General features: G+C 36.2%; 3 protein-coding genes across 3 annotated transcripts; 1 reads left to right on the top strand and 2 right to left on the bottom strand.

The window, feature by feature from the left end:
• Window positions 1-1,101: 1,101 nt before the first annotated feature.
• On the bottom strand, window positions 1,102-2,406 carry BX664DRAFT_374846 (uncharacterized protein; the record flags this gene model as incomplete). Its single annotated transcript, XM_051548705.1, has 1 exon — window positions 1,102-2,406. One exon carries the CDS (start codon window positions 2,404-2,406, stop codon window positions 1,102-1,104), a length of 1,305 nt encoding a protein of 434 aa, XP_051399470.1.
• A 1,623-nt stretch (window positions 2,407-4,029) lies between these two features.
• On the bottom strand, window positions 4,030-4,380 carry BX664DRAFT_265519 (Homeodomain-like protein; the record flags this gene model as incomplete). Its single annotated transcript, XM_051540861.1, has 1 exon — window positions 4,030-4,380. A coding segment is annotated over one exon (351 nt), but the record flags the coding sequence as incomplete, so codon positions are not given.
• A 1,368-nt stretch (window positions 4,381-5,748) lies between these two features.
• BX664DRAFT_315983 (uncharacterized protein) lies at window positions 5,749-6,927 on the top strand (the record flags this gene model as incomplete). Its single annotated transcript, XM_051542702.1, has 3 exons — window positions 5,749-6,175; window positions 6,208-6,782; window positions 6,865-6,927. The coding sequence occupies 3 exons, from the start codon at window positions 5,749-5,751 to the stop codon at window positions 6,925-6,927; spliced, it is 1,065 nt and encodes a 354-aa protein (XP_051399472.1).
• Window positions 6,928-16,530: the final 9,603 nt, after the last annotated feature.

The raw sequence follows: 16,530 nt of genomic DNA on the forward strand, positions 1-16,530 counted from the left end.
GGGTGAAGATAATCAACGTGCTACGGATGCTTTTCTTGGTGATGGGACGGTGAAACGACTTCCTGGCGTTATCGGTGCGATTGATGGCAAGCTTGTTGTTATCCACAAGCCTCATGGTGTCGACAGTGAATTCTACCGTGACCGAAAGAATCACTTGTCTATCAATCTCTTGGCTGTGTGTGACGCGAATATGCGGTTCACTTATGTGCACGCTGGGAACCCTGGTAAAGCGCTATTATTATGATGGATGATGGATGAAATGTGATGTTGACTTTTTTTTTTTGATAGGTCGAACTCATGATGCTAGAGCCTTCTCCAGAAGTTCCTTATGTGATCGGCTACTGAACAACAGTGATATTTATACCCCCAACAACACATTCATCATCGGAGGTACAGTAACTAACAACGTCGTTATAAAGAGAGAAAAAAAAAAAAAAAAAAAAAAAACTGAATTCCTTTTTTATTTTTGTAGATTCAGCATATCCACTGAGACCAAACCTGATTACACCATACTTTGCTAGAACTGCGGATGCATCGATGAAAAGATTCAATGAAGTCCACTCTGCGACACGGATGGCAATAGAACGTGCTTTTGGACTGTTGGCAGGAAGATGGAGATTTGTGAAGCAGTACCTCTATTTGACTAATGAAGACCGTTTGATCAGAGTAATTCATGCCTGTTGTATTCTTCACAACATTTGTTTGAACCGACAAGACATTTTGGAAGAACAACAATCAGAGGAGTTCCAACAGCTTGATGCGATCGACAGCACGAATGAAGTAGATGGATCTTTAACTGTTGATGACGATGACGATGACGATGATAGTAACGACAACGGTGGTGGACACGACTTGGCAAGTAGTACCCGACGAAATTTGTTTGAAATGGGCAGAAGACGAAGGGATGAAATACGTGCATTATTAGATGATGATCAATAAAACTTTTTTTTTTTACAAAACTTTTGATAGGCAGATATTTTATACTTTATTTTTTGGAAGAAAAATGTGGGAATACAGCAGTAAGGTAAAAATAAAAAAGGGAGGAAAAAAAAAAAGAGGAAGAGGAAAAAAAAAAAAGGAAGAGGGAAAAAATAAAAAAAATCAATTGTGGGGGGAAGCGTGGGATGATTGTGATGATGATGGTGGTTGCGATGATGGTGGTGGTTGTGGTGATGATGGTGGTTGTGGTGATGATGGTGGCTGTGATGATGGATGTGATTGTGACGATGATGGTGATTGTGTTGATGTTGGCAACTGTGATCTACCATTTTGCAGTATATCCAGGTACCGTTCCATGAATCCTTCACGTCTTTGTTCGCATTCTCTCCACATGCTGAAGAACTGGTTCCATCGACGATCGCTTTGCTCTTGGAAAGCTGTCTGCATTTGTCGCATTTCATCAAGAATTTGACGTTGTTGTCTTTCCATGGTGTCTGCCATAAGTGATCTCATTGTATCGGTTCTTCTTCGGACACGACGCCCACTGTTCCTATCGTTACCGGATGGTCTTGTTGCTGATGTTGGCGCTGATGTTGGTGCTGGTGTTGGTGCTGGTGTTGGTGTTGGTGCTGACGTTGGTGTTGATGTTGTTGCTGGTGCTTCCGTGGATTCTTCTTCTTCTTCTTCTTCTGACGAATATTCAACTTCCTGCAGCGATCTTCCTCGTACCAAAATGTTGTCTCTAAGAGAATCGATTTCCATTGCTGGTATAACATTAGGATCATCACCCACTAATGCTTGCATTGCATCAAAATGAACCCATGTGCATGGTCCACCACCAGATCCTGTAGCATTGATCTTAGTGACATGGTCGGTATGTTCCCTTCGAAGGTCAGCCAGCTTGTGGTCAAGAGCATTGTCAGTTCGATTCATGTCGCCGGTCCTTTCTCTGTACAATTGATGAACAGCACGTTTGATTTTGGACTTGATGGCGTTATTTCCACCTTGACGATACTCTCTCCATTTACCAATCCAACAATCAATCAAAACGGCAGTTTGTTCTTCGGTATATTTTGAACTTGGTTTGGATGATCGTGATGATGATGATGATGACCGCTGAGTAGATGATGGAGGTGGTGAAGATGTTGGCGATCGGATAACTGGTTGGATAATTGGAGGTGCAGATGATGGAAGAAAAATAGGGGCAGGTGATAAACGAGGAAGAGGATGGTGTAAGTGATGATGAACGAGGGTAGATGACAATGGAGTAGAGGCAGATGATGGTGATGAAGTGATGGTTGTTGTTGGAATAGAAATGGATGATGATGAAGTGATGGTTGTTGTTGGAGTGGAAACGGATGATGATGAAGTGATGGTTGTTGTTGCAGCAATAGATGATGTTGATGGCGATGCGGATGATTGTTGTTGTTGGGTAGGAAGATTGAAGCGGAAAGTATGGAAGGACATAGTTAGTAATTGTTGATAGATATCAGAAATAAAATAAAAAATAAAAATAAAATGTTTTTTTTTTTTATGAAAATAATGGATTTATTGGAAAAAAGTGAAATGTGAATAAAGAAAAACGAAGAAAAATAAAAAAAGAGGGAAACGCGAAAAAAAAAAAGAAAATTTGCCAATGCTACTGCGGATTATCGTGTAACAATTTACTAAAATGGATGGATTAAGGTACTTTAGTAAATTCTTTGGGAGGATGAATTTTTGTTGGGAGGAGGATTCCTCGCCCCAAGGCAAAGAGTCAACTCCCATACTATAAAAGGTAAGACATTTTTTATTGGCTATTTTTCAATTTCAGCTTGGGAGGGGGGGTTGGGAGGATGGCATCGTGAGAGCACCCTAGATTTCCGGGAGGGGGGACGGTTGAGTGTCTCGAGAGCAACCTAAGTATTGAATTACCACAGGAAGAATTAAATTCATCGTACCTAAGAAAAAAAGAAAGAGAGCAAATTGCATCAAAGGTGTAAAAATACGCAATATGATATGATCATATTGCAATTAATCAAATATTACTACAAAAGAAGGGGGAGCACAGACAATCTCCGCTGTCACCCCTGTCTTTTTTTAACAGATATTTTTTTTCTGTTCCTTTTTCTTTTCTTTCTTTTTTTTTCTCTCTCTCTCTTTTTTTTTTATCTTTTTTCTTTTTTATTTTGTCTCTCTTTTTCTTTGCTATTTCCTTACCACTTGTATTCAATTGTCGAGCTCGCAATGTACAGTTGGTGGACAAAAAAAAGTTTACACTTACCATTTTAGTTAATAAAAAATAAACATTACATTTATAAAACAATCAAAGAATGAATAAATTTACTAGACAAGAGAGGTCATCAATACATGAAATAAAAGATACATATCGATGCTTTATTTAAAAAAAAAAAAAAAAAAAGAGAACTTGTTGCACTACCAACGTGTAATTCCACCTTTGTTCTTGATCACGGCCTTTATCCTTTCAGGCATGGAATCAATCAATGCATTCCACTGGGACGGTTCAAATGAATCCCAAGCACTTTTGATGAGTTGCTTATATTCATCCATGGTCATCCCTTGCCTGGCTCCAGCCTGTACCTAATCCTTCATCTGCTTCCACAGGTTTTCAATTGGATTCAGATCTGGTGATTGCGCAGGCCAATCCATCTTCTCAATGCCATGCTCTTGTCTCCATACTTTAGGTGCATTGCTTCTATGGATAGGTGCACCATCTTCCATCAGTATCAACCCATCATCCACGTTCCAGAACCTCTTCAAAGGACCCTCATATATCTGCTGAACGAAATCATTCGCTGTGCTTCGTGTTTTCCTATCGTTCGGCCCCTCCTTCTCAAAAAAACCTAGATCTGTCTTTCTGTTGTAGGTGATTCCACCCCATATCATGATTGATGATCGCCCACTTTTGTGTGTTCCAACCAAACAATCAGAATTGTAGGCTTCATCAGCCCTACGCCATACACGAACTTGTCTGGTATTCTTCCCTTTCTCAAAGGATGACTCATCCGTCCAAAGTACCCTCCTCCATTGCTCCAAAGTCCAATCCTTGTGCTCCCTCGCAAACTTCAACCGTTGTTGTCTGTGTTTATCGTTCACAAAAGGTTTTTTTCTTCCCACGCGTGAATGTATACCTAGTTCATTCAATTGACGTCGAATGGTGCGATGGGACACATTGATCGCCATTTTTTTCTTAATATCATCCATGGTGTCCCTGCGATTTCCTTTCACAATACGTTCCAGGCTACGAACGTCTCGGGTGGTTAGCTTTGACTTACGTCCAGAACCCTTCTTTCGTTGGTGAGAACCATTTTCTTCGAACCTTTGAATCGTCTTATGTACTGTCATTCTGCTAACGCCTAAATGATTCGCAATTTTCGTCTTTGTCCAGCCAGCGTTGTCATAGGCAACCACTTGGGCTTTTTCTGCTGTAGTCAATACCATATTATAATTAAAAAAAGAAGGATGTTTATTATTGGTAATCGGGAAAAAGGGAGGCTTTTTATTGGGACTGTTTGGCATGAATTGACTCGGAGACCAAAAGTGTAAACTTTTTTTTGTCCACCAACTGTACTGTAAGTATTATACAGTGGGACGATCTAATTAAAAGCAAAACTATAGTGTATACTCTAACTGACTCTTAATCATTATTTTGGAACAGGTCATATTCAGACGAAACTCAAAGTCAACTCAACGATGTTGCCACCACAAGCAGCCCATTACATCTGGACTCCCTAGAAATCGCTTCAAGTCAAACATCGGCAACAACAACTACAACAACAGCAACGTTGACCGGTTTGCGTACAGGTCATGAAAGAAGTACCGTTTGGAAGTATTTCGCGAAGGTCAATTGGAACGACACGCTGAAAACTGCTATGTGCAATATCTGTCCAGTACCTCAACAAGCACCGCCAATGCAACCAAAAGAAAAGATCAATGGCTATTTCAATTGCTCGAAGGGAAGTACGTATCTTTTACTCAATCATCTGCAATCTACCCATCCTGATGTCTGGAAAGAAAAGTTCGAAAAGAAGGATCAGCAGACCGTCATATCGTTTATGAAAAAGTAAGCTCAAATGGGAAGAAAGTTTTATATTCTAGTTCTATTGTACGTACAGTACTTACATCAGCGTATGTGAATCTGAACTGCTGTATACATTCAGTGTCAGTGAGCAGTGATAGATCGCGACGCACCATCAATCTTCTTGGTTGCCGCGTAATCGGTTGTTGTTGGTCATACTGTTGTTGTTCATCTTCTTCAATAAGAACTTCTACAGCTGCTAAGGTGATTTCGAGAAAGTGGTCAGACATGATAAAAGAAAGAATTACAGGAAGAAAAAAAAATAACAGAGAGAAAAAAAAATAACAGAGAGAAAAAAAAATCGAAGAAAAAGAAAGGAGAAAAAAATATAGCGACTGTCTTTTAATTTCATTTATAGAGTGGATTGTCAAAAGGCAGTTTAGAAAACGTTGTCCAAATTTGAAAGACTTTCTGTTGTATTTGACAACTCATAAAAGAAACTCTATTTTAAATATTCATACTCAATCTCCTCTTTCTTTACTAACAATAGATTATATAAGTCACTCAATACATTGTTAATTAACAATTACAATCACAGCTTAATCACCGCTCAGTCAACAAGTTCTTATAAATACACAACCTATTTTTGATATCTAATAAAGACCCATTCAAAAGTTTCACTTTATTTTTTATACTGTCTCTTTTGTCTTATATGTATTTACATTTGGATTACCAAAACATAACATTTTTTAAAGTGAATTCTACCTTATTTTATTATTATCATTATTATCATGTCTAACACTCCCTCTACCACTACATCCATCAACATCAACTCCCCTTACGAAGGCATCTTTCCTCCCGAGATTGAAACTAACAATCATGAGGGTGTCGAAGTCAACCACACGGAAACGCTGGCTAATGATAACATTAGTAACTTCGTCTCTGGTGTGAATGCTTCAAGATACGCACCTAAACCTCAGATTGCTAGTTTCATCAAGGCAACACAGGAAAGCTTGCAAAAGAAATCGATGGAATTAGCGATGCTTGGAGTCACCAACGGTATTGTCTACGAACAACTCAAAAGAGAAATCGAAGAGTTAGTAGCACACATCCAGCTCCTGCAAAGCACCTTGGATGTACAAACACCTACTCGTAGAGAGGTCACTGTACCATTCAAGGAAATACCTGCTTTTCAACTTCATGGGCAAACCAGAATCCGTAAGGACTTACCTGTGTTTGATTCGAAAAAGTATTGGACGTTCACCGTTTGAACTTTGAAGATCACCGGGAGGACTGTTTGAGTTGGTCAATGAATGGTGATGAGTTGGACGTCTGGTTCAACGATAATATCAAAGGAAAGGGAATGAATTGGAGTGAGGCGAAGAAAACCCTTATCAACAAGTTTGATACTAAGGATCGTCGCATTCTAAGTGCATTGTCAGTTTGTAATATAACCATGGAAGAGAGAGAAACAGTCATTGATTTTGGCTTACGCTTTCAATCCACTTACCGTGATGCAGGCTGGGAAGACAATGAGTTCATGGCCATTCTATGCTTGAAGGCATTACCTAAGGCATTGCAATATAATGTGTTAGTTGCATACCAAGCTAGACCAAATGGTAAGAATGACTTACCTGCTACTGCTGATGAAGTGTTACACTTGGCAAATAAAATGTCGAGTCAAAAGCGCGCGTTTTCAGGTATGGAACAACCACAAGAAAGAACAAGCAAAAAGGCCAAAACAAAGGTCAACAAAAAGGCTTATTTCTGTGACATACACAAATACAACGCAAGCCACACCACAGAACACTGCAAGGCAAGACAGGTAAGTGTTACAGCATCAGCGCCTAAGGGTAACACGATGAATAACAACAACAACACCAAACTTTGCTACCATTGCAAAAAAGAACCTTACTTTAGAGGACACCGTTGCAATGAAATGTTGGAAAAAAGGAATCAAACCAACGTAAAGACCATCACAGCTGCTCCTACTCAACACCCAGCAGATGCAGCTCTTAAGGACTTGGATGTAACCATGCAATCAGTTGCAATCAACGCATACAATGATGCTATGGAAGGTAATCATAAAAATATTAATATGATATCTCACAAACACCCTAATAACAATCCTTATATTTTACCTTTGCTTATACAGAATGAAAGGACATTTGCTTTACTTGATACAGGAGCCGACGTTTCTATAATTAGTCATCAATTTATAAAAAGCAATAAAATAAAATTTAGTCCATCAAATATCATTTTGAATCTTGCAGAGAAAGATAAAGTAACAAAACCAATAGGTGTTACTGAACGTTTACACATACAATATAACAATTTAAAGCTTACACATTCATTTCACATAATGGATATGATATCAGAACACTATACCATCTTGATCGGCAGAGATTTAATACCAAAATTAAAAATTGGGTTCCTCGGTCTTGCTTACAATTGGGATGATAATAAGGTACAACCAAACAAGGAGAACCAAAGGCTAGATGATCCATCACAACCAAATAACTCGCCTGCAGGTAATGCCGAAAAACAATCATTGTTTATGAAGGCTATAACACCATACATCAAAAAGAATCAGAGCATTCCAAAAACTTCTTTCTGTACACTTGATATATCCATCGTTAAACTCGATACACCTACCATGCCCACAGATAGAACAAATCATCGCCAATATCCAATTCCATTTAAATTGCAACCATTGGTAGATGAAGCTGTACAAAACTGGCTAGAAGAGGGAACTATCGTCGTTGCACCTGTCAATACCACATGGAATAGTCCTATTACATTGGCACCAAAGAAGGATGAACATGGAAAAGTCACTGGTCATCGACCTTGCCTTGATCCTCGTCACATTAATAAACACTTGCAAGATGATGTATATCCTTTACCATTAATCAGTGATATCTTTGAAAATATGCATGGGTCGAAAGTGTTCACTACATTGGACTTAAAGAGTGCCTTTCATAGATTCAAAATACACCCTGATGATCAGCATAAAACCACCTTTACACATAAAAATCGTCAATATATGTTCCAAGGGTGTCCTTTCGGTTTGAAACCATTATCATCCAAATTCCAAAGGGTTATGCATCACATTTTCAGACATATACCACACGTCCAAACGTTTGTAGATGATGTTGTTGTCCATTCACCTAACATGTCAGATCATATGGAACATGTCGCTACAGCAATCAAAGCATTAACAAATGTTAATTTGATTTTAAATCCGAAAAAATGTCATTTTGCACAAACATGCGTTTACTTACTCGGATTCTGCATATCAGATAAAGGACATGATCTTGACTTTCGAAAAGTAACCAATGTACTAGAGTGGCCACGTCCAACTTCCGGTCATGGAGTACAACAATTCCTAGGCATTGTCAATTACTTTAGAGTACATCTACCAAATATCGCGGCTATGACTGCACCATTAGATGCTCTACGAAACACCAAGACTATCACCGATAAAGAATGGACATTAGTTCATGAAAAACATTTTAATATGATTAAACAGGCTTTGAGATCCAATACTCTTTTACATTACCCTGATTTAAGTCAACCTTTCTACGTAGCTACAGATGCTTCCAACTACGGCATAGGTGCTTCCTTGTTCCAAAGGATCCAAGGTAAAGAACGTCACATTGGATACATGGCACGATCTTTGTCTAAATCAGAAAGGAATTATACTGTAGTACCAACAAGCGAGAATTATTGGCCATCGTTTTCGCCTTGAAGAAATATCATAAGTACTTGTGGGGTCAACCATTTACACTATACACTGATCATAGAGCGTTGACATATATTCACACATGTGGTATTTGTATGAGTCTTAATATGTAACGAGACAAAACGTAAGAATTTTATTAATAAAACTTAGTTAAAGAGAAAAAGGAACAAGTCCTATAAAAAACTCTTTTTATAAATAAACTATCAGATTACTCTGTAATCTGATCTCCACTATCGGATTATCAATATTCTAAACTCTAATCTAAATCTTTAAGTGTTGAATTACCACACTACCCCCTTCCAGTGTAGATCATTACTTCTACATTGTTTATATTTGTTTATGGGAACATATTGTAGTGGCTTATTTATTTTTTCTTTTCTTGTTGGTACCAATTGTTTGTCCACTTTTTCTTTTTCTTTGTTTTGTACTTTGTACTTGTTCATTTTGTGGTGATTCATTAATCTTATTCCAATATGTTTCTATAGGTTTTTGACTATAAAAATTATCAGCGGGTTCCCAAGTGTTATACGACGAGTCATAGTCTAACCATTTGACTTTATATATATACTTATTTGTTTTAGGATCCTTTTTGTGAGCTACAATTGCTTCAACGTCGTATGTAACTTCTTCGTTACCTTCATCTTCAATTACTGGCTTCAACTGTGATACTGTGTAGCTTTTAGGTAAGAGATCTCCAGTAGTGTCTTTTAAGACGTATGTACCACTTTGTGTTTTTCTAACAACTTTGTATGGTCCTTCATACTGAGGGTCCATTTTAGATCTATATTTTTCGTGCACTTTTACTCTTACAAAAGAACCTTCAGGTAAATCCCTTTGTGCATGTTTCTTGTCAAACTTTGACTTTTGCAATTGGATAACCTTCATTGTCTTTTCTTCAATAGCAGGGAAGACAACCTCTCGTAGATCTTTGATCCGTTGGTTGACTTCTTCGGTTGTTAGTTCTCTTTGTTCACCAGTTTCTTCATTGTAGTTTTTGAAATCATTCAGCCTTCGACCGAACATTATATTGAATGGAGGGGTATTCAATCTTTTTGATATTTTGTTATTCATGGCTAGTTGGACAGAATATACGAATAAATCCCATTCACCTGTTACACCTTCGACAACCTTTTTGATTGCTCTCATTGCTGTACCTACTGTTCTTTCAGCAGCGCCATTGGACTGTGGATAGTAAGGTGTGATTAACCTGTGGTCAAATCCAGCCTTACGTTTGAATCTTTCCATGACTTGATTGGCAAATTCTTTACCGTTGTCAGATTGTATGATTCTAGGTATACCAAAATCACAAAATACAGGGATCATGGTTTTACTACTTCTTCAGCAGTTTTATTTTTTATAGGTCGTAGGATTACAAAACGGGTGCATACAGTGGCGATCAGAACCGTTCGAATGTTTTCTTTTTTTTATAAAATCAATCATCCTAATAAAACTTACTATTTAACCCTATGATGTTTTTACACCAATAAAAAGCTCTAGAAAGTGACTTTCATTTCCATATATGGATGACCCGTTTCCATTCTCAGATCGTGAATGATTGATGCATGAAGATCGATAGTCCATTCGAACAGTTATGATGCACTTCCAAGGAAGTACCACAACTTGGGATAAAACCATATTTAAGCATAAAACAAGCCGTAAAATGAAAGAATAAATCCTTTTCGCACTTTCCTAGTTCAAACCATCAGGTAAAATTATACTTTTTTTTATTTTTTTATACCAATAGTGATCATACACCAGTGTGATATTGGTTGATTTTTTGTTACATAAATAAAGACGATAATAAATAAGTGAGATTCTTTTATGTTGTTTATTATAAAGAAAATAACTTAATTGATTATTTTATAAAATAAAAACTAAGGTATAATTTATATAAGTAATCTGGAAATAAAATAAAATAAAAATAGATTGTATATTGAAGAACAATAGATTTTATGTGGTAGATGTCTCAGATCTATATTCATCTAACGACTTTTTATTCATGATACGACATTATCCCCTGCCAGTCTTAACGACGATAGTTTATTTTGTCGTACATGAATAATCATGACTTGTATAGAATAATAATACTTCAATGCATGGTATCATCTTATGTATCATTCATATCTACGTATTTGATTTTGATGTTTTGTATATAATTCTATCAATAAATCATTTGGATTTTATCTTTTTTGTTGATTTACTTGAGTCTTCCTTATAATCAATATTTCTTTTGTTCCAGTATACTTTGATGGTGTTAATGTCATCAAACATGTCTGCAGGTTCCCATGTATCATCATCAGGTGTGAAACCCTTCCATCTAACTTTATATTCATATTTACCCGGTTTGCCTCTGTGATTGATGATTGATTCAACTTCCCATCTATCTTCTTCAGCAATGATTGGATCTTCTGATACACTTTTAAGTGCACTAGGTGGATAAGCCTTTGGTAATAATTCACCATCTCTTTGTTGCAATGTATATGCACCACCTGTGTTCTTTTTTACCACTGTAAAAGGTCCTTGATATTTAGGCTCCATTTGAGTGCTTTTAGTTGGTTTTAATAAACTAACTAACGATCCAATTGGGTATTCGATTATTTTATGATTTTTATTAAATGTCTTTTGCGATGCTTCTCGAACTTGTTTTGTTCGTTGTATTATAGCAGGCAAGACAATATCTGCCATGTCTTTGATTCTTAAGATTACATCATCATCATGACGTAAAGAATTATTTATTATTCTTTCTTTACTATAATCTTTGAATTCATTAAGTTTTCTTGCAAACATTAGTGCAAAAGGAGCAGAATTATGGCAATCTAACTATTTTGGCATTGATTGCATATTGGACAGTGGGTACATAATAATCCCAATCCTTTGATTGACCCATGATTGTTTTTTCTAAGGTGTGCTTAACAGTTTGTACTGTTCTTTCAGCTGCACCATTAGCTCTTGGATGATAAGTCGAAATCAATCTATGGTCAATTTTAGTAGATGTAGTAATCGCATCTACTATTTTATTGACAAATTCGGTACCATTATCTGATTGTAGAATCTTTGGAAATCCGAATGTGCAAAATACATCAAGTAACATTTCAGCTATAGTTACAGATGTTTATCGGGTATGGCCTTTATGATGACAAATTTTGTACAATGTCAACCATTACTAAAATAAGATATTACCACGATGTGTTTCTTGATAAGGTCCAGCTAAATCAATAGCCCAATGATCACCTGGTGACTTTGATGTAACAGAAGCCATTGGATGGTAACCTTTTCTTACTATGTTGTATTGCATACATTGATGGCACTTCTTTACCATTTCAATTGCATCTTTTCTTAAATTTGGCCAGTGCATGCCATCTGCATGGATAGCTCTTTCCATTGCTTCAGCACCAAAATGTCCGAAAGCATGTTGTCTTTCTAAGATGCTTTTTTCTTTCTTTTATGTCTTTCACGTCTTTCCTTTCCATTTGTTCAGGTTGTCTAAGATGTGATTCAGTATAAATAGCTGCTTTGCGATGATATAGGCGAATGAGTTTTTTCTGATTATCTTCATCCGGTATAATATATTGATGATCAAATGATTGATCTTTTTGTTCTTTATGATTCATCATTATGTTTGTCATTTTTGTTTGACTATAATTTCTTTTTCTTTCTTTTTGATCATCATCATCCCCTGCCAGCTCTTTTTCTACGGGAAAAAGACGGGATAATGCATCAGGTAAAACATTATTCATACCAGGTACATGTGCCACAGTAAAATTATATTGTAAGATAGTATCTAACCAATTAATCATCATTGGATTAGCGATCTTTTGTGTATGAATGTAAACTAATGCACGATGATCAGTAAATAAGGTAAAATGATTACCCCACAAGTATTTGTGGTATTTGTTTAATGCAAATACTATAGCTAATAATTCTCTTTTTGTAGTAGAGTAATTACGTTCAGATGTTGACAGAGCTCGTGCAAAGAATCCTAAGTATCTAACTTTGGTGTCGATAAGCTGAAATAAGACAGCACCAATACCAGTGTTAGATGCATCAGTAGCTACATAAAATGGCTCATTTGTCAATGGATTTTTTATAATGGGTGTGCGACTGATTATACATTTAAGTTTGCGAAAAGCTATTTCACATAGATCAGTCCATTTAGTGCCCAATTTACCTTCTTTTCTTAGTTTATCTAATGGCGCAGTTAACATTGAAACTTTTGGTATATGATCTCTAAAATAATTGATGACACCCAAAAATCGTTCAATATCTTTTCCAGTTTGTGGAATAGGCCATTCTTGTACGTTTGTAATTTTTCTGGTATCTAAGTCAAACCTTTTTCTGATACACAAAAACCTAACAAATAAACAGTGCGTTGTGCAAAGTGACATTTGCTTGGATTTAGAATTAAATTAACTGACGTTAATTTATCAATTACTTGTTTCACATGGATACTATGATCATCCATTGTTTTTGAAAATATGACTATATCATCAATGAACGATGTAGCAAAATCCATGTCTTGTAGGATCAGTGATGTTACTCGTTGGAATTTTGATGATAGAGGTTTGAGACCAAAAGGACATCCTTGAAACATATACTGGATACCCTCGATGTGTAAATGTTGTTTTTATGTTGATCCTTTGGTGCAATCATGAATCTATGAAAAGCGCTTTTTAAGTCCAACGTAGTGAAGACACGAGCAATCACGCAATGTTTCATAAATTTCTCTGATGAGCGGTAATGGATATCTATCATCAGGTAAAAGTTGATTAATATGTCTAGGATCTAAACATGGTCTTTTCTTTGTTTTATTTCCATTAGCATCTTTTTTAGGAGCTAATGTTAAAGGACTATTCCATTGATTATTAACACTCGCTTTTACAATGGTACCCTCTTTATACCAATTATCGACAGCTTCATCCACTAAAGGCATTAAATTTTCTGCAATAGGGTATTGTCTACGATAACAAGTTTTTCCTGGAGGTGTATCCAATGTGATGATTGATTCAGGTACGGTACAGAAAGATTTTTTATCAATAGCTTGATTTGTTTTTATACTTTCTTGAATAGCTACAGTATTAAAAAAACTTTTTTGTTCTTGTTCAGTACCTGCTGGAGAATTATCTGGAGTTGGAATATCTGATTTTTCCGTTTCATCAAATGTGATTATTCCTCTACTAGTATGTGATGTGGCTAAACCTGCAACAAAAATACCGAGGGAATTAAGTAAATCCATTCCTATAATACATTGATATTTTTCATCTTGTTGCATTTTTATAATTTCGAATGAATGTTCTAGTTTTTTATCAGTATTATATATAATTGATAATGGTTTTGTTTTTCCTATTCTCTTTTCTACATATGATGATGTTGCTAACAAAATTGTTCCTTGTGTTTTAACAATAGATATATTTTTATTTTTTATAAAAGTATAATCTATACTACTAAAGGTGCTACCAGTGTCTATGAGAGCGAATAACTGATGGCTTTATTTGTCTAGATCATCGAGATCAATGTCTAACATATGATCATCATCTTCCTTTTTATTTTGCTTTGTCTCTTCCTGGTTAAGTTTAGCCATACGTGCCTTATGAATTTGTTTAGCATGTACCACTTCATAATATTCTTTGCACTTATGACCTTGTATCCAATGTTTTCCACAATAACGACATTCAGCAGTAGGACTGGCTCAATGTGAAGTCGGGGAGGCTGGGCCAGGCATGATGATTGTCCCATGGGTCATTGGGCTTTTTGATTTTAACGTGGCATTGGGCGGGTTGGGCATACCTCAATCACATATTAACCCAGTTGGTCCACTATACCTCATCGCCCCATTTAACTCAAACGGCCCAACGGACCCAGTTGACCCATTTAACCCAATGATCAGACTCAGTCCGTTCGGTCCACTCTCTCTGTCGTATTCGGTACCTATGAAATATATAAATAAAAAGAAAAGATGCATTCAAAAATAAAAATAACATGATATAATGAGACATCAGAAGAGATGGAATGAATTACATTTACATGTAACAAAGTAATTCGAATAAAAATAGAAAGCTTTATTGAGTAAAAAGTATAACTTCTAAGGGTTACTAATTGATATACTAAAATTGAAGTCAATAAAAAGAAAAAGAAAGGAAAATGACCCAGTTGACCCAAGAGTGACCCGACAAGGCCCAGGCGGAGTAAAGCATGAAACCTTATTTTCCACCATGCCGACTTTTTAGCGCGTTTTTATTTCTTTTTTTATTTCTTTTTTATTTCTTTTTTATTTCTTTTTTATTTCTTTTTTATTTCTTTTTTATTTCTTTTTTATTTCTTTTTTTTTTTCTTTTTTTTCTTTTTTTTCTTTTTTTCTTTTTCTTTATTATCAACACCTGTTTATTAATGTCGTTTAACCAAGGTATGTTTTTTTTTTGTTGTTGTTGGCAGTAAATGCATCACAGTTACTTGATACTTTTGTATATGTTGACATATTTTTTTCTTTCTAGGAACAAGTTCCAGCAAAGGAAAGAAAAGAGCTTTTGACTATGAAAACAGCTCTGAAGAAAATACTCTCTTACGAATGCTTCCAGATTCTTCTTTTTTGGGCTTTTTGAACAACTCTGACGATGATGTAATTGAAGGCTTCTCTACTCAATCTTCTTCATTTCCTCAATCTTCTTCATTTCCTCAATCTTCTTCTGTTCCTCAATCTTCTTCTGTTACTCAATCTTCTTCAGCACAAGGAAGCTACTTTTCTTTGATGAGCTTGGACACTGTAACAAGTGATAAAACGGAAATCAAGCTAAGTAAAGTCTGGAATGTATTTACAAGAATGAATTGGAATGACAAGACGAAGGGTGCTCTCAAGGCCACAAAATTTTTTTGGGGGGATCCAAAGTACAGTCATTCCGGAATTAGATGTCGCATTTTTAGAAAATGATGTCGCCTCACCAGAAAAAAAGATGTCGTGATTTTAAAAAATAAAAGTCGTACTCTTCGAAATGAGATGTCGCCCAATTTGATTTTCAATGTCGCAGTATTTGTCGTTGGAGTTGGCGCACCTAATGAATAAACATTACTTAACTAAAGTACTATAAAAATTCATTTTTATTGGAGGTTTAAATAAAAAAAAAAAAATACATAAATATCAACACAAATAAGAAGGAATAACTAAACTACAATGTCTAATCTACATAGGCAATTTCTTCAGACAATCGGCAAAACGAGCAGCAGAATATCGGGCATAACCTTGAAGATCTTTGTGAGTCACCATATGGCAAGCTTCCCTTATCCTTGTTGTAAGAGTTTCTTCTTCCATGAGTAGACTTCGCTTTGTTGAATACTTCACCTTGGACCAAAATTGTTCGATGGGATTCAGTTCTGGGGAGTAAGGTGGAAGGTAGACACAACGATAGCCACGTTCTTCAATTATCGTTTGAATTTCCACTGCCTTGTGAATTGGTGCGTTGTCCATAACCAGGTAAAAGCCTTTAAATTCAGGGTATCGATCCATAACATCCATAGTCTCCATTAAATAGTCCACATAATGTCCAGTTGTTGTTCCTGTTGTCCTTTTTGTCGTTGTGTTTTCTCCATTTCTAAGCCGTTTTTTGCCTTTTCGTTTAGTCCCTGGTTTTTCGAATACTGATATTGACAATCCCAGCAACAGATATGGCACCTAGTATTGGTATGAGATGCTGCCCGTGTTTTAGCCAACCTTCACAATAGGAGTAACACCTTTTTCCGCCCACCCATATGTTCGACGCTGGTTGATGTTGAAGGGCTGCTTCATCTATAAAAAACGCAGTTAGTAGTGAAGTCCATGTCAGTGTTCATCCATTTTAAGCAC

The sequence above is a fragment of the Halteromyces radiatus genome, assembly GCF_025201355.1.
Source record: "Halteromyces radiatus strain CBS 162.75 chromosome Unknown BX664scaffold_5, whole genome shotgun sequence".
NCBI lineage: Eukaryota > Fungi > Mucoromycota > Mucoromycetes > Mucorales > Cunninghamellaceae > Halteromyces > Halteromyces radiatus.